Genomic DNA, 21,446 nt, shown 5'->3' with positions numbered 1-21,446 from the left:
CACATTGCATAGGCACACCGAAGAGTGCCTATCCCCTGCCCCCGCATAATTGCCGCCGCATAAACAACGATAAAAGACGCCTAGTGTGGCCGGGACAGTTGTTCTCCATGACGTGATCTGTCACCATTAGGCATCTGATGCTAAGATTTTGAAACATCCTATAGATATAGTCCCTGAACCTTGAGAGATTTATATTTTAAACTTTATTGAACAGAGTATATTTGTAAATGGCGATTTACGAATAAATAGGAAGCATTATTTATTTGTTCCATATTGAATAAGGGTATACAGAAAGGTGTTTCCAAACCAATTTGGGGTAGAACTTTCTCCCATATAAAAAATACTGAGCGAGTCATACTCTCTCATGCGTTATACAGTCCTCAACACTACTACACTCGAAACTAGTCGACAGATGCTCATCACGCGCATGAATAGCCACAGTAATTTTTGAAGAGAAAAGGACTATTATGTAGCTATGTGGCAACTTTAAGTTGATCAATGTTTTTTTTTTTTTTTTTTTTTGGGTGCGGTGTGCCTATACCGCATCCACATGACGCCACAAGGCAGAGGACGACACGGTGGGCGATTGACAGTCTTTGGGCTTTCCCGACCTGACGAGGAGCACGTTTTAATGGGCGTTTTTAAGTAGGAACACAGAATCAGAGTTGGCAATAATATTAAGTTGTCTCGAATCGCAGAAGTGCTTCCATTACTTCCCTCTAATCACCTTTTCTGAACGCGACGCAGAGGATAAAAATTTGTCAGATAAAATTATCTGCCAAATACGCAGTATTTTGTGAATCTAGCAGTGAATTACCATTACTGATAATGCAGGAAACTGTCAAAATACATGTCCGGAAGGCATTGCAGTAAGTGATACTGAAGTATACTAACTAATTTTCATAAAGTATTTTAAATGTACCGGCCTCATGACTTATTGTCTAAATATAAAGCGATTAGAATACTTTAAGTCAGGACAGCGGAACACTGTTGCCACTTTATGGCAATTAATGACGAAGACTGTTGGTAAAAATTCTGTGTCACCTGAAGATGTTCATTCACAGCGAAACCGGTTGTGACGCAAGAAATATACCAGAAATAAAGCTGTGGTGGTTTTTATTAACATTTACAATGTTCGTCTGTGGAGCATGTCCGATGTAGGATATTATTTACGTAATACAATCGCAGTGGCTTTCTCTCATCGATTTTACTCAAAAAATAAAGAAAGCATAATTTTTCTTTCTTTTCCTTTGAAATCAATATAGTGTTGTCGAAGCCATAGTAAGTGGTAAAGTGCTCAAGGCTGGTCCACAGAGAAGACACTGGGTATCTTGCAGACATGGAGTTACTGGTAAAGTAAGTTGGAAGCTGGAAATGAGCAATCAGCATATAAGGGTACAAAGAGGAAAATCATGAGAAATCATTAATTTTTAACAAATATTCTTACAGAAATCCAGGGTTAATAGGTTTAAGCATTTGCGCAGATTCAATATGAACTATATTTGCATAAAATATCGACCTATCTTTTCCTGGTCTGTGTAACCACCTCTTCTTCTAGCCGGTGCCAGTAAATTTTAACATTACAGCATGAGTGAAGTACATGGACGGTATAGCATGTAAAGTGTACCAGATTAGATACGGATAAATTTTCTTAACATTTCTTTCAGCTTTGTTTGAATAGCAGAAGTTTGATGCTATTTACCACGCACTGCTCTTTACAAATCTGCCTACCTGCTCGTCCCCCGTCGTACTCTAGTCAACGAAAGAAAATTAGGGAAAAATCATATAGTACTAAATTATTGTACAGTTGTTGAAGGGAGTATCATGAACTACATATTAAAAGCCCCACCGGGTGTTTGTGTAAGGGGGAAAGGAGGGTTGGGGAGGTTGGGGGTTTAACGGTTTTATTTATGTTTTTCTTACATAACAGTTACAAAGTGGCTTCTAGCGAACATGTTTTTCAGTAGAAAATTAGGCTACGTTAAATATCCTACAAAAAGTTCCTATTCATTTTCTTTCTAGGATTAACAGTTTCTAAGTCGTAAAAGATGAAAAAATCGCTGATTATTAAAAACAGTATTTTAGAGGCATAAAATTATTATTTACTGTTGAGTCATGTGGGTTAAGAACGAGTATTAAATGTGTGTATTTCATCTAAATGCAGCAGAACTACATTAAGGGATGTATTGTGTTCTGGGAGAGAAATACGGCGAAGGGTGAGGGGGCTGATGGATATAAATGTGAGGGAAAGTATTTCGCTGGGCTGAGATCATGCAGTTCCTTCCTCATACGTTTTCAAAACTGAAGTGCGACCAGGTGATTCCCCACTACACCTTCCGTAAGTCACATGAAGCAACTGCAGGGTTTTTCATCAAGTTACATTGACTTTTCCGCAGCTCGCCTTATGAATAACTGACATCTGTGCAGACATACCGAAGGGGAGGGAGTGTTCATTTCACACAAAATTTATTAACACTACATAAAATATAGATACGAGTTACTAGTAATACTAACGCAAGAAACGCATATGCATAAAATCTACGTTAGTCGATGCTCACTGTTGAGCCTCGGGCATCCTGTACTGCAGCTGTGGCGTTGCTGCGAGCAATGCAACATCGCCCACGACGAGCGCTGCTAGCTTTGCGTTTTGCAAACAAATCATACCTCTCCAACATATTCTGTCCAGTTCTCTCGTGTGGGTGGACAAAGTAACTTCATTGAGTTCCTGTTAATAATGTGGAGGTATTTTCAGTTTATTAAATTAGTACTTATTTGCAGTTGTTAAGCGAGCTTGAATGTAAAATACGTTCCCATGAACAATGGCTGAGAAGGTTAGTGTAAAGTTGTCAGTGACCGTTGGTGGGAAAATAATTGAATTGGTAAATGTAGCACTTTGCTGCTGTCTGTCGTTAACTACATATTGTAAAGTCGAGTAACTGAAGTCATTAGATGGCGAATTAATGAATAATTTGGAAGTTACTGCACTTCATTCACTATTAATAGTGTTACTGGTAGTTACTAAAAGGTTTCAGATAGATTATATAATGCTAAGACAGAGATTTAGGAGCCAGATTTTAAATTGTAAGACATTTCCAGGGGCAGATGTGGACTCTGACCACAATCTATTGATTATGAACTGTAGATTAAAACTGAAGAAACTGCAAAAAGGTGGGAATTTAAGGAGATGGGACCTGGATAAACTGAAAGAACCAGAGGTTGTACAGAGTTTTAGGGAGAGCATAAGGGAAAAATTGACAGGAATGGGGGAAAGAAATACAGTAGATGAAGAATGGGTAGCTTTGAGGAATGAAATAGTGAAGGCAGCAGAGGATCAAGTAGGTAAAAAGACGACGGCTAGTAGAAATCCTTGGGTAACAGAAGAAATATTGAATTTAATTGATGAAAGGAGAAAATATAAAAATGCAGTAAGTGAAGCAGGCAAAAAGGAATACAAACGTCTCAAAAATGAAATCGACAGGAAGTGCAAAATGGCTAAGCAGGGATGGCTAGAGGACAAATGTAAGGATGTAGAGGTTTATCTCATGAGGAGTAAGATAGATTCTGCCTACAGGAAAATTAAAGAGACCTTTGGAGAAAAGAGAACCACTTGCATGAATATCAAGAGCTCAGATGGAAACCAAGTTCTAAGCAAAGAAGGGAAAGCAGAAAGGTGGAGGGAGTATATAGAGGGTCTATACAAGGGCGATGTACTTGAGGACAATATTATGGAAATGGAAGAGGAGGTAGATGTAGATGAAATGGGAGATATGATACTGCGTGAAGAGTTTGACAGAGCACTGAAAGACCTAAGTCGAAACAAGGCCCCAGGAGTAGACAACATTCCATTAGAACTACTGACAGCCTTGGGACAGCCAGGCCTAACAAAACTCTACCATCTGGTGAGCAAGATGTATGAGACAGGCGAAATTCCCTCAGACTTCAAGAAGAATATAGTAATTCCAATCCCAAAGAAAGCAGGTGTTGACAGATGTGAAAAGTACCGAAATATCAGTTTAATAAGTCACAGCTGCAAAATACTAACGCGAATTCTTTACAGACGAATGGAAAAACTGGTAGAAGCTGACCTCGGGGAGTATCAGTTTGGATTCCGTAGAAATATTGGAACACGGGAGGCAATACTGACCCTACGACTTATCTTAGAAGAAAGATTAAGGAAAGGCCAACCTACGTTTCTAGCATTTGTAGACTTAGAGAAAGCTTTTGACAATGTTGACTGGAATACTCTCTTTCAAATTCTGAAGGTGGCAGGGGTAAAATAGAGGGAGCGAAAGGCTATTTACAATTTGTACAGAAACCAGATGGCAGTTATAAGAGTCGAAGGACATGAAAAGGAAGCAGTGGTTGGGAAGGGAGTGAGACAGGGTTGTAGCCTCTCCCCGATGCTATTCAATCTGTATATTGAGCAAGCAGTAAAGGAAACAAAAGAAAAGTTCGAAGTAGGTATTAAAATCCATGGAGACGAATTAAATACTTTGAGGTTTGCCGATGAGACAGCAAAGGACTTGGAAGAGCAGTTGAACGGAATGAACAGTGTCTTGAAAGGAAGGTATAAGATCAACACCAACAAAAGCAAAACGAGGATAATGGAATGTAGTCGAATTAAATCGGGTGATGCTGAGGGAATTATATTAGGATATGAGACACTTAAAGTAGTAAGGGAGTTTTGCTATTTGGGGAGCAAAATAACTGATGATGGTCGAAGTAGAGAGGATATAAAATGTAGACTGGCAATGCCAAGGAAAGCGTTTCCGAAGAAGAGAAATTTGTTAACATCGAGTATTGATTTAAGTGTCAGGAAGTCGTTTCTGAAAGTATTTGTATGGAGTGTAGCCATGTATGGAATTGAAACATGGACGATAAGTAGTTTAGACAAGAAGAGAATAGAAGCTTTCGAAATGTGGTGCTACAGAAGAATGCTGAAGATTAGATGGGTAGATCACATAACTAATGAGGAGGTATTAAATAGAATTGGGGAGAAGAGGAGTTTGTGGCACAACTTGACCAGAAGAAGGATCGGTCGGTAGGACATGTTCTGAGGCATCAAGGGATCACCAATTTGGTACTGGAGGGCAGCGTGGAGGGTAAAAATCGTAGAGGGAGACCAAGAGATGAATACACTAAGCAGATTCAGAAGGATGTAGGCTGCAGTAGGTACTGGGAGATGGAGAAGCTTGCACAGGATAGAGTAGCATGGAGAGCTGCATCAAACCAGTCTCAGGACTGAAGACCACAACAACAACAACAACTGGTAGTCTGCATAAATCTCTTCCGTTCCGCTTGCGCTTGTAGAATTGGCTACTGTAATGCCTTGCTGGATCTCTTCCGTTCCGCTTGCGCTTGTGGAATTGGCTACTGTAATTCCTTGCTGGATTTATGATGAGGTATCTGAAGTTCCATAATACCTATGTGACCTACTAATGATGCAGACCTCTTCAGATGTTGGAAAAGCTGAAACATGATACGCCTCAAGCTGTGAAAAGTATCGTAGCCAGTCGTAGTGGAGACAATGAAATTGAAACACTTACGCTTGAGACAGTTTCTTCAGTGCTGTAGACATTAGACAGCTCCAGCTGTTGAAGTTTTCTTGCATAATACACTGATGAGCCAAAGAAACTGGTACACCTGCCTAATATCGTGTAGCGCCCCCGCGAGCACGCAGAAGTGCTGCAACACGATGGAGCTTGGACACGACTACTGTCTGGAGTAGTGCTGGAGGGAACTGAAACGATAAATCTTACAGGGCTGTACACAAATCCGTGAGAGTAAGAGGGGGTGGAGATTTCTTTTGAACCTTGCAACCATCCTAGACATGCTCCATAATGTTCGTGTCTGGGCGTTTGGTGGCCAGTGGAAGTGTTGAAACTCAGAAGAGTCACTCAGTAGCAATTCTGAACGGGTGGGGTGTCGCATAGTCGTGCTGGAATTGCCCAAGTCCGTCGGAATGCACAATGGACTTGAATGGAAGCAGGCGATCAGACAGGATGCTTACGTACGTGTCACCTGTCAGAGTCGTTTCTAGACGTATCAGGGGTCCCACATCACTTCAACTGCACACGCCCTACACCATTGCAGAGCCTCCACCAGCTTGAACAATCTGCTGCTGATACGCAGGATACATGGATTCATGAGGTTGTCTCCATAGCCGTACACGTTTATCCGCTCTATACAATTCGAAACGAGACTCTTCCGACTAGACAATATGTTGCAGTCATCAATAATCCAATGTCAGTGTTGACGGCCCCAGAGAGGCATAAAACTTTGTGCTACTACTACTACTATTGCTACTACCAGTTCTAAACCAATACAGTTCCCCCAAGAACGTTTCATTACTCTTCACATATGTCACTAACGTCTCAATTTCTTTTATGAACGGCATCGAGCCACCAAAAGTTGGGAAATATGTATTTTTAACAGAGAACCAGCTTGGTTCAAACGAACATCTTAACGTGACCCACATATGCATAATAATGTATGAGTACAGTACATAGCTAAAATAGATACGTTGAACCACTGTGTGTAACAGCTCCCACGAATTTACGTTATACCAGGTAAGAAGAACGTTCTACCGTGTGTCATCTAGGTCTTCCAGAACATGCGTATTATTCGTATAAATCTCAACATATAATGCACAACGAGTAAGATTAGGCGATCATTGCTGCCAGGAAACCTTATGTCCTTTGCTAACTATCCTCTCCTCACCTCCGTAACTCGTGCCGAGACTACGTTTGAGAAGTGTGCTGCTGCTCTATCTTATTTCCCACTGTTTTAGATTACGTTGTCATCAAATGTCTGTGGACACTTATTGACTTAATTTCATTTTCGCTATCCTTTATAAAATGCTAATATGACTTTGGCGCGTTGAGCACAATAAGTAGGTCAATGCGTTGCTCGCAGTGACTTTTTATGTTGCCCACTTTCCTGCTCATAGTGATACGAACTGTTGTATCTTTCTCGGATGCTGTTATAACTTTCATACAGCCGCGTATCCTCTTTTCATCGCACCTCTTTGATCCCTAAAAATTTAACCAGATCTTCCAACGTTTGGGCCACGCTGCAACTGTCAAAGTCCTTCCGTAATGTCGGAGCCTGAGACTTTAGCCTTATTCGTCATCTGCATGATGGAGCCAAACCTGCTTATTAATTTGTGTAATACACTGTCCATGTTTTTATGTCCTTTGTGATTTCGTCATGACTGCGGTAAGAAGGCAGTGTGTTGTCCGCAGCTTTCGAATCAACACGATAGAGGCGCCCATCCAGCCCTATGACGGGGACTGCGGCGAGTCTCTGACGCTGTACGACGCGTCGTGGGCGGACGACGCGCGAATTATCAAAACCTTCTGCGACACCTTCTCCAGGGCCATGGAGAAGCACGACTTCGTATCCAGCGGCAGCTCCATGTTCGTCCGCTTTGAAAGCAAGACTGGTAGCTACTCAGGGTGAGTTCATTGCTAATCCTGTGCTCTTCTGCCAATGACCTTCCGTGACGAAATTTGTTTGAATACTCCACTTGGTTTACTGAGGAAGAGACAATATAAGACCATTCACCTACTTGTTATCGGATACCTGATAAAGATTGCTAATAGCAGAATTGTATTCAGGGCAATAGCGAAGACGGTAGCAATCTTCCATAAACCATTAAACGTAGCCCATTAAAGTTTGCAGCTAAGGTATTACGCAAGGCGACCATTATTTTAGGGCATCATTAGGAATTGTAATATTTTTACTTGCCATTCACTCTTTGTTACACTGCAACGTATATTTCTTTTAATGATCTTAAGCTTCCGCCGGAATAAATGGTACAAATATCCGGGAAAAAATAGATATGTGATTTCTAAGTCAGTCAGTGAGGTGAATTTACAAATTTGTTCGGGCTTAAGCAGATTCAAACTGACATGAGAAACAGTAAACGGTCAGGAGAAATTATTGTAACGAAAGTATTATTTATGCGCTTCGTTTCCGTTCTTTAGGACTCGGATTTAGCGATTTACGAGAGCGTTAGCCTTAACCGCTTCGGCTCTCCAAGCACGCTTCACGTACACGCTAATTCCTAACTTGTCGCTCACTATAGTGGCACCGTTACAAGGCCATTGTCTTTATTGCTCACAGCCTCACTCTGACTTCCGCAAGAACTGGAAGACTGCATCTATACTGAATGATCATTTCCTGAAAAAATATGTAACTTTACACCAATTAATGATCACTGAGTGCGTATGCTTCTTCGTTCAACCCCTTGCGGGAATCAGTGTGAGGCTGCAAGCAATGAGGGTAACGGTCAGGGAACGCAACGTCTACAGAGTGCGACAAGTTGGGAATTAGGGTTGGATGAGAAGCGTGATCGGATAACCGAAGCAGTTACGGAAACCTCTCGTACAAAGTGAGAACCGTGAGTTCGTGTCCCAGTCTGGCACAAATTTTCACTTGTCGCCGCTGAATTACTTCAATGCCTGATTCCGGCTAAGACCGGAATTACAATTTCGTCATGTCTATTGTTATTATCCGTAGATGACGATACCAATCCAGGCTCGAGACCGAGCGAGGTGGCGCAGTGGTTAGCACACTGGACTCACATTCGGAGGACAACAGTTCAATCCCGCTTCCGGCCATCCTGATCTAGGTTTTCCGTGATTTCCCTAAATCGCTCCAGGCAAATTCCGGGATGGTGCCCTTGAAAGGGTACGGCCGACTTCCTTTCCCATCCTTCCCTAAACCGATGAGACCGATGACCTCACTGTTTGGTCTCTTCCCCCAAAACAACCCCCCCCCCCCCCCCCCCAACCGTGCTGGAGGTGGAACCAGAAGATGACGATTCCTTATACCCTGTCATATGGTATTACTGTAACAACGCTAGACACAGAAGAAAGTGTTGCTTCAAAGCAATTGATTGATTCGACTAAATACCTACGAATTCAATTACGATCACTATAAGGTAGAACGATCACATAGATAAGTTAGTGGGAAAGCCAATCAACGACTGCATTTTATTGGCAGAACACTTAGGAGATTAAAAGATCTACTAAAGAGACTGCCTACTGTAAGCGTGTTGGTACTCTACTAGAGTACTGCTGTGCTGTACGGAATCCTTAACAGATAGGGTTGACGGAGGACACTGGAAAAATTCAAGGAAGGGCGGATTGTGCTGTATTATTGCGAAATAGCGGAGACAGTGCCATAAGCGAATTGGGATTGCAATCATTGAGACAAAAGTTTCAATCTTCGACTTTCTCCTCTGAATGTGAAAATATTTTACTATCGCCACCCTACATCGGAAAAATAATCATCATAATAAAATAAGAGAAATCAGAGTTCGTACGGAAAGAATTAAGCGTTAATTTTTCCAAGCGCTGTTGGAGAGTGCCACGGTAGAGAAGTTCGAAGAAAACTCTTCCTGGCCCTTGTATGAATTGCAGAGTAGTCACGTAGATGCATTGCTGAACGAATGTGGAGAATTAAAAGGGAGACCTCAACTGAGAGAGCATCTAGATTGAGTTGATGGAGCCGATCTTTGTTAGTAGATGCTGGCTGACATTATCAAGGCGACGTAGCCAGTCCTCCAGCAAGAACCGTGAAGCCAACGTAATCCGCGCACGGCTGGGCTGCCTGCTGGAAGTGCCGCAGCACAGCAATACCGAGAGAGCTAGAGAAGTTCCCGCTGACATAACTGCTGTCATGCTGTTTGCCATGGAGTACTTGCACAGGCGTCTTGCGAGCTGAAACTGGTCAAAGCGAGGCGATTCATGCTGTTAAAATAGTCCAGATAAAAATAATTACATACTGTTCTCTCTGTTTACAACTGTATTAAAATGTGAGAAATAATTTAACGTGTATAGATGGTTCAAATGGCTCTGAGCACTATGGGACTTAACATCCGTGGTCATCAGTCCCCTAGAACTTAGAACTACTTAAACCTAACTAACCTAAGGACATCACACACATCCATGCCCGAGGCAGGATTCGAACCTGCGACCGTAGCAGTCCCGCGGTTCCGGACTGAGCGCCTAGAACCCCTAGACCACCGCGGCTGGCTAAACGTGTATAGAATGCTGTTACAATAGAGGGAATAAAACAATACACTATTCTCTTTGTTTGAAATGGTACCAGAATGTGAGAAAAACTTAAACGTATCTTTCCTGACGCAACTGATCCTCTGAAAATTAATGTCATCTTATGCCCCGTTCTCAAGTGCAAAATGTTTATACTACATTTCAGATGAATGCACTTATAATGTTGCTATGTACAGTGTGGCCTGGTGTCCAGCATATGAATGAAGTCGTAAATAAGTCGTAAATCATACCAAAAAATAATTTATAAGTTTTTAGGCGCCCACGAACAGTATCAATAGCTACGTCCTTTTGGGTATCAGACCTCAGCATTATGAAACACTAAGGACAACTATAAACCTCAGTGGTCCTTTGCATGGCGGAGATGGTATGTTTGGTTTTGTGGCATTGCAGGGATTTCAGGTAAATACTGACGCTATCCTTGAATGGTGACAGGCTCTACAGATGGATTCCCACAGTAGATATACCTCATTTTCGAGTGACATAGTAAAGTTTTGAAGTACATCTAATGATAGGATGGGATGTCCCGAAATGGACGGTGTGAAATAAAACAACAGATCAGAACAGTGCAGTCTTAGGAGTCAAATAAGTCAGGCGCTATGAAATTGCGTCTGCTTGCCCCTCAACACCATAGCGAAAGTTGGAAGGGCCTACACCATTACTACCCTCGTACGCTGAGAGTACAGTTTTCAATGGTTGTACGATGCACTGTTTTCTGAGCACTGCTGCTGGTGACCAGAGTATTAAGTAAATCTTTCATAGATGTTACGAGTGGCAGTGGTTAAGGCCAGTAGCGGAAAGCAGGGAAAACTGCAGGGGATCGATGCTTAGTGCGGGGATTGGCACAACATAAAGAAATGTAACGTATCGCACATAAACAAGCAGAAAGGTCCGTAATCACACGATTGTAGAGTCGTCACGCGAATGAGTCATGTGTACAAATTATCTAGGGGTATGCATACGGGGCGATGTGCAGTGAAATGACCACATAAACTAATAGTAAAAAGGCAGGTGCCACACGGAGATTTATTGGAAAAATCCTCAGGAAGTGCAGTCCACTTTCACAGAAGGTAGCACACAGAACCTTCGTCGGCCAACACTTGAACACCGATCGTCGGTGTGGGATCCGTACCAGGAATTATTGACAGAGCAAATAAAGAATGTTCGAGGAAGAGCACCACCTTTAGTTACAGGTTCATTTAGTAAGCGCATCAGCATCTCAGAGGTGCCCAGCTAGCTCCATTAGCACACGCTTTGGTTTACTAGGAATGTTTCGACATCTTATGCTCCTAGAAGAGTCAAGCAACATATTGCTTCCTCCTACGAATTTCTCACGGAAAGGCCGTGAGGGAAAAATTCTGGATGTTCGAATTCACACGGAGGTTTAGCATCAATCGTTGTCTTGGCAAACTATGCGCGATTGGAACAGGACGACGGGGAAATGTCAGTGCTACACGTAGTATCCTCAGCCACACGCCATAAGGTGACTTGGGAACTGTACAGGGTGATTCTTATTAACGTTTAAAAATTCATAGTGATTTAGATTTGGCTGAGACAGGTAATTTAATACAAGACACATGCGGTCGGAAACGTCTGGAAATGCCCCAGAAGTGGAAGACAAATAAATTTCCTTTAATTTACGTCTATGGTCAAAACCTTTTTGTTAACAGATTACCGGTTTCAGTCTATAATGACCATCATCAGATCTCTAGCAAAAGAATGGGAAAAACATAAATACACTCGCAGATTGTCTACAGCTTAAAAACAATAAATAGACCGTAATGAAAAGTGCATCATATGCACGAGTCATGTTGTCAGTAGTACTACTGTTCAAAACAAGCTACCGTACAGTAGCCACAAGATGTTTGTGTTTTAAGTTCACCAGATGTCGCTAATGTTGGCATACACTAGCCTTCAATGATTAATTTAACAGCGTAAAATAAAGCGGGCTACAATAGTTGAAGTCTTATGACGTATAAAAGGCATAACAGTAATAAAAAGCGATGAAATAGAACACGACAAAAGTCAGATTGTTAAAACGGGGAAGAGTTAAGGGACAGTAGTTGGCATATGCTCAAGTGCCAATATTCTAGATAATGACATAAGTAATAAACACCTTTGAAAGTGCACAGAATAATATTAAAAAACACTAAAAATCGCTAAAGAAGTCGCAATGAAAGAAAACGTAGTGCTGCACGTAATCAGCGCCCTCTGTTAGAGCTAACGGCAGAATTACGCATAGGCGAGAAGTGGTTGGAGGAAAGTGGCCGCCAGAGGGCCCCTTGTACCCTGTAACCGAGCAAAAACCGTTCTTTTTTCCTATTTTTGTTTACATGTCTTATAAAGTAAAGCAGCCATAGACTGGTAATGATGCAGTTCGGAAGCTTATACTCATTTGCTTGTGACGCATTGCGGTCACGTTCCTTCAACCGCTTCTCGCCTATGCGTAATTCTGGCGTTAGCTCTAACAGAGGGCGCTGATTATGTGCAACACTATGTTTTCATTCATTGTGGCTTCTTTAGCGATTTTTTGATATTATTCTGTGCACTATCCAAGGTGTTTATTGCTTATGCCATTATCTAGAATATTGGAACATGAGCATATGTCAGCTACTGTCCCGTATCTCTTCCTCTTTTTAACAATCTGACTTTTGTCGTATTCTGTTTCATCGCTTTTTATTACTGTAATGCCTTTTATACGTTATAAGCTCATTACAGACTTCAACTATTGTAGCCGCCTTTATTTTACGCTGTTATGTTGTACAGTAATTTGCAATAAACCTGCGGAGACCGTGTGCCCGTTAAGTAAATTAATAGCTCAGTGTAAACATATAACCGTCTCACGCAATGAAAAAGATATTTCCAGCCAGACTCATGACTCTAACTATGAGACCCACGCGCTAAAGTCGCGCCTGCGACCTTAATACTTGAGTTGGGATGATGAGGTGCGACAGAGAGGCTTAACCGTTGCGAGGTAAGTCATCTGGTGACTTCAGATGCTCAAAATTTGCCATCCACTTTTGGGATATTTTGCAACACTAGCAGCGTATTTTATATTAAATTGCTTGTTTCAGAGTGACGTCTATAAGTTCGAAGATTTCTAAACGTCAATGAGAATCGTTGTATGGTAGTGAGACATGGAGTGTGAGAAAACCGGAACAGAGGAAAATAGAAACGTATGGGATATGGTGCTACAGAATAATGTTGAAAATTGGGTAGACTGATGACATAAGTAGTGAGGAGGTTCTCCATAGGATCGGCGAGGAACGGAATGTATGGAAAATTCTGGCAAGAAGAAGGGACAGGATGGTAGGACATCTGTTAAAACATCTGAGAGTACCTTCCGTAGTACTAGAGTGAGCTGTAGAGAGTAAAACCTCTAGAATACATCCATCAAATAATTGAGGATGTAGGGTGGAAATGCTATTCTGAGCTGAAGCTGTATGTATAGGAGAAGAATGTGAGGCGGGCCATATCAAACCAGTCAGAAGACTGATGACGCACAAAAAAGGAAAAGAAATCGGTTAATTCTTGAGCGACGCTGTTTCTGCGCAGGTCTTCGCTGTACTACTGGGCGCACTACGACTTCTTCAACGCGAGCCGCAGCGGCGACCCGGTGGCGGGCAGCGCCTGCGACGAGCAGTTCGTGGCGTGGAGGAGCGCCTCAGGGTACCTGCGCTCGCCGCTCAACACGCTGGTGTACAAGCGACACGCCGACCCGCACCACAGCGTGCGCTGCCAGTACCGCTTCATCTCCGACCGGAGGCTCTTCGCCAGGGTCATCCTCACCATAGAGTCCATGGCTTTCAAGGTCAGTATAGTGGCGATGACATGAGTTGGAATTTACTGGTAGGTTAAAACTGCATTGGCCCGGGACTCGAACTCAGAATCTTGTCTTTCTTGGACATTATTCATACCGTCTGAGCTATGCTGGCAAGACTCAGTAACTGTCTTCATAGCTACAATTTAGCTACCGAACGAGATGGAGTAGCGCTAATTGTCATCCAGATTTATATGTTGAGTGATTATCACTTAAGATGAATAACGGGGTGGTTCCTTAGAAAAAGCTGGCCCATTTCCTTTACTATCCTTCTCCAATACGAACTTGTGCTTCGTATCTACAACTACATCTACATTTTGCAAGCCACCTAACGGTGTGTGGCGCAGGGAACTTTACGTGCCACTGTCATTACCTCCCTCTCCCGTTCCAGTCGCGTATGGTTCGCGGGAAGAACAACTGCCGGAAACCCTCTGTTCGCGCTCGAATATCTCTAATTTTACATTCGTGATCTCCTCGGGAGGTATAAGTAGGGGGAAGCAATATATTCGATACCTCATCCAGAAACGCACCCTCTCGAAAACTGGACAGTAAGCTACACCGCGATGCAGAGTGCCTCTCTTGCAGAGTCTGCAACTTGAGTTTGCTAAACATCTTCGTAACGCTATAACGCTTACCTAATAACCCAGTGACGAAACGCGCCGCTCTTCTTTGGATCTTCTCTATCTCCTGTGTCAACCCGACCTGGTATGGATCCCACACTGATGAGCAATACTGAAGTATAGGTCGAACGAGTGTTTTGTAAGCCACCTCCTTTGTTGATGGACTACGTTTTCTAAGGGCTCTCCCAATGAATCTCAACCTGGCATTCGCCTTACCAACAATTAATTTTATATGATCATTCCACTTCAAATTGTTCCGTATCCATACTACCAGATATTTTACAGAAGTAACTGCTACCAGAGTTTGTTCTGCTATCATATAATCATACAAAAAAGGATCCTTCTTTCTATGTATTCGCAATACATTACATTTGTCTATGTTAAGGGTCAGTTGCCACTCTCTGCACCAAGTGCCTATCCGCTGCAGATCTTCCTGCATTTCGCTGCAATTTTCTATTGCTGCAACTACTCTGTATACTACAGCATCATCCGCGAAAAGCCGCATGGAACTTCCGACACTATCTACTAGGTCATTTATATATATTGTGAAAAGCAATGGTCCCATAACACTCCCCTGTGGCATGCCAGAGGTTACTTTAACGTCTGTAGACGTCTCTGCATTGAGAACAACAAGCTGTGTTCTGTTTGCTGAAAGCTCTTCAATCCAGCCACACAGCTGGTCTGATATTCTGTAGGCTCTCGCTTTATTTATCAGGCGACAGTGCGGAACTGCATCGAACGCCTTCCGGAAGTCAACGAAAATGGCATCTACCTGGGAGCCTGTATCTAATATTTTCTGGGTCTCATGAACAAATAAAGCGAGTTGGGTCTCACATGATCGCTGTTCAGGGAATCCATGTTGATTCCTACAGAGCAGATTCAGGTTTTCCAGAAATGACATGATACGCAAGCGAAAAATATGTTCTAAAATTCTACAACAGATCGATGTCAGAGATATAGGCCTATAGTTTTGCGCATCTGCTCGACGACCCTCCTTGAAACCTAGGACTACCTGTGCTCTTTTACAATCATTTGGAACCTTCCGTTCCTCTAGAGATTTGCGGTACACGGCTGTTAGAAGGGGGACAAGCTCTTTCGCGTACTCTGTGTAGAATCGAATTGGTATCCCGTCAGGTCCAGTGGACTTTCCTCTGTTGAGTGATTTCAGTTGCTTTTCTATTCCTTGGACACTTATTTCGATGTCAGCCATTTTTTCGTTCGTGCGAGGATTTAGAGAAGGAACTGCAGTGCAGTCTTCCTCTGTGAAACAGCTTTCATCTACATCTACATCCATACTCCGTAAGCCACCTGACGGTGTGTGGCGGAGGGTACCTTCAGTACCTCTATCGGTTCTCCCTTCTATTCCAGTCTCGTATTGTTCGTAGAAAGAAGGATTGTCGGTATGCCTCTGTCTGGGCTCTAATCTCTCTGATTTTATCCTCATGCTCTCTTCGCGAGATATACGTAGGAGGGAGCAATATACTGCTTGACTCTTCGGTGAAGGTATGTTCTCGAAACTTTGACAAAAGCCCGTACCGAGCTACTGAGCGTCTCTCCTGCAGAGTCTTCCACTGGAGTTTACCTATCATCTCCGTAACGCTTTCGCGATTACTAAATGATCCTGTAACGAAGCGCGCTGCTCTCCGTTGGATCTTCTCTATGACTTGTATCAATCCTATCTGGTACGGATCCCACGCTGCTCAGCAGTATTCAAGCAGTGGGCGAACAAGCGTACTGTACCCTACTTCCTTTGTTTTCGGATTGCATTTCCTTAGGATTCTTCCAATGAATCTCAGTCTGGCATCTGCTTTACCGACGATCAACATTATATGATCATTCCATTTTAAATCACTCCTAATGCGTACTCCCAGATAATTTATGGTATTAACTGCTTCCAGTTGCTGACCTGCTATTTTGTAGCTAAATGATAAAGGATCTATCTTTCTGTGTATTCGCAGCACATTACACTTGTCTACATTGAGATTGAATTGCCATTCCCTGCACCATACGTCAATTCGCTGCAGATCCTCCTGCATTTCAGTACAATTTTCCATTGTTACAACCTCTCGATACACCACAGCATCATCTGTAAAAAGCATCAGTGAACTTCCGATGTCGTCCACCAGGTCATTTATGTATATAGTGAATAGCAACGGTCCTATGACACTCCCCTGCGGCACACCTGAAATCACTCTTACTTCGGAAGACTTCTCTCCATTGAGAATAACATGCTGCGTCCTGTTATCTATGAACTCCTCAATCCAATCACACAATTGATCTGATAGTCCATATGCTCTTACTTTGTTCATTAAACGACAGTGGGGAACTGTATCGAACGCCTTGGGGAAGTCAAGAAACACGGCATCTAACTGTGAACCCGTGTCTATGGCCCTCTGAGTCTGGTGGCCGAATAGCGCGAGCTGGGTTTCACATGACCGTCTTTTTCGAAACCCATGCTGATTCCTACAGAGTAGATTTCTAGTCTCCAGAAAAGTGATTATACTCGAACATAATACCTGTTCCAAAATTCTACAACTGATCGACGTTAGAGATATAGGACTATAGTTCTGCACATCTGTTCGACGTCCCTTCTTGAAAACGGGGATGACCTGTACCCTTTTCCAATCCTTTGGAACGCTACGCTCTTCTAGAGACCTACGGTACACCGCTGCAAGAAGGGGGGCAAGTTCCTTCGCGTACTCTGTGTAAAATTGAACTGGTATCCCATCAGATCCAGAGGCCTTTCCTCTTTTGAGCGATTTTAATTGTTTCTCTATCCCTCTGTCGTCTATTTCGATATCTACCATTTGGTCATCTGTGCGACAATCTAGAGAAGGAACTACAGTGCAATCTTCCTCTGTGAAACAACTTTGGAAAATGACATTTAGTATTTCGGCTTTTAGTCTGTCATCCTCTGTTTCAGTACCATTTTGGTCACAGAGTGTCTGGACATTTTGTTTTGATCCACCTACCGCTTTGACATAAGACCAAAATTTCTTAGGATTGTCTGCCAAGTCAGTACATAGAACTTTACTTTCGAATTCATTGAACGCCTCTCGCATAGCCCTCCTCACACTACATTTTGCCTCGCGTAATTTTTGTTTGTCTGTAAGGCTTTGGCTATGTTTATGTTTGATGTGAAGTTCCCTTTGCTTCCGCAGCAGTTTTCTAACTCGGTTGTTGTACCACGGTGGCTCTTTTCCATCTCTTACGATCTTACTTGGCACATACTCATCTGACGCATAATGTACGACGGTTTTGAACTTTGTCCACTGATCCACAACACTATCTGTACTTGAGACAAAACTTTTGTGTTGAGCCAACAGGTACTCTGAAATCTGCTTTTTGTCACTTTTTCTAAACAGAAAAATCTTCCTACCCTTTTTGATATTCCTATTTACGGCTGAAATCATCGATGCCGTAACCGCTTTATGATCACTGATTCCCTGTTCTGCGTTAACTTTTTCAAATAGTTCGGGTCTGTTTTTCACCAGAAGGTCTAATATGTTATCGCCACGAGTCGGTTCTCTGTTTAACTGCTCAAGGTAGTTTTCAGATAAAGCACTTAAAAAAATTTCACTGGATTCTTTGTCCCTGCCACACGTTATGAACGTTTGAGTCTCCCAGTCTTTATCCGGCAAATTTAAATCTCCACCCAGAACTATAACATGGTGGGGAAATCTATTCGAATATTTTCCTAATAATCCTTCAGGTGCTCAGCCACAACAGCTGCTGAGCCAGGGGGCCTATAGAGACATCCAATTACCATGTCTGAGCCTGCTTTAACCGTGACCTTCACCTAAATCATTTCACAATTCGGATCTCCGTCAATTTCCTTCGATACTATTGCACTTCTTATCGCTATAAACACGCCTCCCCCTTCACTGTTCAGCCTGTCTCTGCGGTATACATTCCAGTCTGAGTTTAGGATTTCATTACTGTTTACGTCTGGTTTCAGCCAACTTTCTGTCCCTAGTACTATATGGGTGCTGTGACCGTTTATTAATGAGAGCAGTTCTGGGACCTTTCAATAGACGCTACTGCAGTTTACTATTAGCACATTAATATTGTTATTCCCTGTTGCATTTTGCCTACTCCTACCTTGCCTCGTCTCAGGAGGCGTCTTGTCGGGCCTAGGGAGGGGATTCTCTAACCTAAAATCCCCCATGTGCACTCCACACGTACTCCGCTACCCTTGTAGCCGCTTCCGGCGTGTAGTGCACGCCTGACCTATTCAAGGGGACCCTACATTTCTCCACCCGACAGCGGAGGTCGAGAAATTTGCACCCCAGATCTCCGCAGAATCGTCTGAGCCTCTGGTTTAAGCCTCCCACTCGGCTCCAAACCAGACAGCGATCGGTTCTGGGAACGATACTACAAATAGTTAGCTCTGATTTCACCCCGCGAGCGAGGCTTTCCGCCTTCACCAATTCCGCCAACCGCCTGTACGAACTGAGGATGACCTCTGAACCCAGACGGCAGGAGTCATTGGTGCCGACATGAGCAACAATTTGCAGTCGGGTGCACCCAGTGCTCTCTATCGCCGCCGGTAGGGCCTCCTCCACATCTCGGATGAGACCCCCCGGCAAGCAGACAGAGTGAACACTGGCCTTCTTCCCCGACCTTCCCGCTATTTCCCTAAGGGGCTCCATCACCCGCCTAACGTTGGAGCTCCCAATAACTAATAAACCCCTCCTTTCGTGTGCCTGCTCGGACCTTGCTGAAGGAGCAGCCACATGTCCACTCACAGGCAGAGCGGCCGATGCCACACATTGACCCTCCGCCTCGTGCGCCGCGAACGCCGCTGAACCCACCACTCCCCTTGGGGAGAGGGTGGCCCAATCGCGCCCGGTACCCGCGAAGATGTCTCGACAGCAGGGACAGTAGGTGAAGCATGTAACACCCGGGGTGTACCGTGCGACGCACCAGACTCCCCACTGCCGCTACATTCCGAGGCAGCAGCCTGAAGACGGCTGACCGCGGCCGTCAACACGCTCAGCTGTTCGCGAACAGTGGCCAGCTCCTCCTGCGTCCGTACACAGCAGTCACACATCCTATCCATCCTAAGGAATCAATTTACTGAAGAGAGTTAATCAACCTTTAACTAGACTGCTAATTCACTAAAGGCGGCTGTTTATTCACTAAACTGTGGTTGCTAGCCACTTCTTGCAGAAAACAATGAAAATAGCACTACCTGTCTCTGGACTGTATTGAAAACAAACACTAGCACTACTGGCACTATGGTTGACTAAAGGGACTCTCTCTGACCGTATTCAAAACAAACACGAAATCTATGGAACACTATTAATAGCACCTGACAATTAAAGCTTCCTAAAAGCAAATACACATGGAAGAAGAAGTGACAAGTAAGAAAAAACGCCTTTGGAAAAAGGTGTTTAGTATTTCAGCTTTACGCGTGTCATCCTCTGTTTCAAAGCCATTATCATCCGACATCCTGTTTCGATCCACTTACTGATTTAACGTAAGACCAGAATTTCCTAGGACAGGTATCTGACGACCTCATCACTCTTTCAATTCTTCCAGTATCGGGCTCCTGCTTAGTTGGTAACAAAACTATTCGCGTAAAGCAGCGTTTTTAATTCTACTGCCGGTGCGGCACACACTGCTAGTAAATTTCAAATCTGTCCCTCTCCGTTGCAAAGTGAAAAATTCTTTACGATTGAACAGTTATTTGAGAGTAATAGTTCTTTGGCGAAGGAAATTATAGGTTACTACGAGAGTTGTGTATAGCTGTCTTGCGAAGGACACCTATAGCTTAGTAAACAATGCGGTAGGTTACGAGGCAGGTCAGCACTCTACGAACCTACCGCTACTTGCTTGGTAAATCGGCCAGTTTGAATTGGGTTTTTAGACGGTTTTACAGTCGCGTGAAGGCTTATGCAAGGTAATACCACCATCTCTATCTCACGAAAACAGTAACACACAGAACAACGTTTCTAGCAGTCACAGACATATGATGAACACGACTAGCTTACCTTACAGGAACTGACTATTGCGAAGGTAGAAAGGCAACCCAGCTACAGAGTTAAAATACACTCATAAGCAACTAAGTTGGAGATAACTTGTTTTTCTGCAGAATGAGCGCTTGTGTCATCGCTGCGAATGAAATGTACTGCGTAACGAAATTAAAGGACTAATTTTTCGAAAACCAGTATTTGCCTTCCATTGCGACACGTAAGTTTAGAATTTGGCTCAAAGGTGCCTACAAACTTACTTTGTACAAAATCGTTGCGTCCTGCGACGTCACCCTCGGGCTCGGTGACGTTTCAAACAGCAAGGTGTCGACACACGCAAGAAATAGGCGACAGATCATAATTCCATGCGAGCTGTATGGTGGGATAATGATGTCACATTGACACCAAATTTCAGCACAATCCTGCCCAAACATTTTACACACCACCGCTAAGAATCGACAGGAAAATTCCTCAGGGAGAGGCATAAAGTGGGTCAATTAAATAACTCCTTCCCTTGGAGCGTTGATTCCCACAAATTTCGCGATGGAAAACGACAGAACGACAATTCGCAGAGCGCTGAGCCATAGGAAGATGTTCAGACATCCTTTGACACTGCTGATATCTCCCGGACGTTCAACCCTTCTCTAAGGACATTGTCGGGCTGCATTTCAACTGAATGTGATCTCAGTGTCGAAGATCGTCAAATATACGCTGAAGCGCCAAAGAAACTGATATAGGCATGCGTATTCAAATACAGAGATATCTAAACAGGAAGAAAACTGTGCTGAGGTTGACGAAGCCTATATATGGCAACAAGGGTCTGGCGCAGTTGTTCTATTGGTCACTGCTGCTCCAATGGCAGGTTATCAAGATTTAAGTGAGTTTGAACGTGGTGTTATAGACGGCGCACGAGCGATGGGGCACAGCATCTCACGAGTGTACCGTGAATATC

At 43.3% G+C, this 21,446-nt stretch overlaps 1 protein-coding gene across 1 annotated transcript in view; it reads left to right on the top strand.

Moving 5' to 3' along the window:
- The window catches only part of LOC126456385 (uncharacterized), a 127,906-nt gene that overhangs the window by 81,890 nt on the left and 24,570 nt on the right, over positions 1-21,446 (top strand). Inside the window, exons 5-6 of the mRNA XM_050092139.1 lie at positions 7,245-7,457; positions 13,635-13,890. Of these exons, the coding sequence (XP_049948096.1) occupies positions 7,245-7,457; positions 13,635-13,890 (469 nt within the window). The remainder of the gene's footprint in view (positions 1-7,244; positions 7,458-13,634; positions 13,891-21,446) is intronic.

The sequence above is a fragment of the Schistocerca serialis genome, chromosome 2 (genome assembly GCF_023864345.2).
Source record: "Schistocerca serialis cubense isolate TAMUIC-IGC-003099 chromosome 2, iqSchSeri2.2, whole genome shotgun sequence".
NCBI lineage: Eukaryota > Metazoa > Arthropoda > Insecta > Orthoptera > Acrididae > Schistocerca > Schistocerca serialis.
The sequence above is the reverse complement of the archived record's forward strand: the minus strand, read 5'-3'. Positions and strand labels throughout refer to the sequence as shown.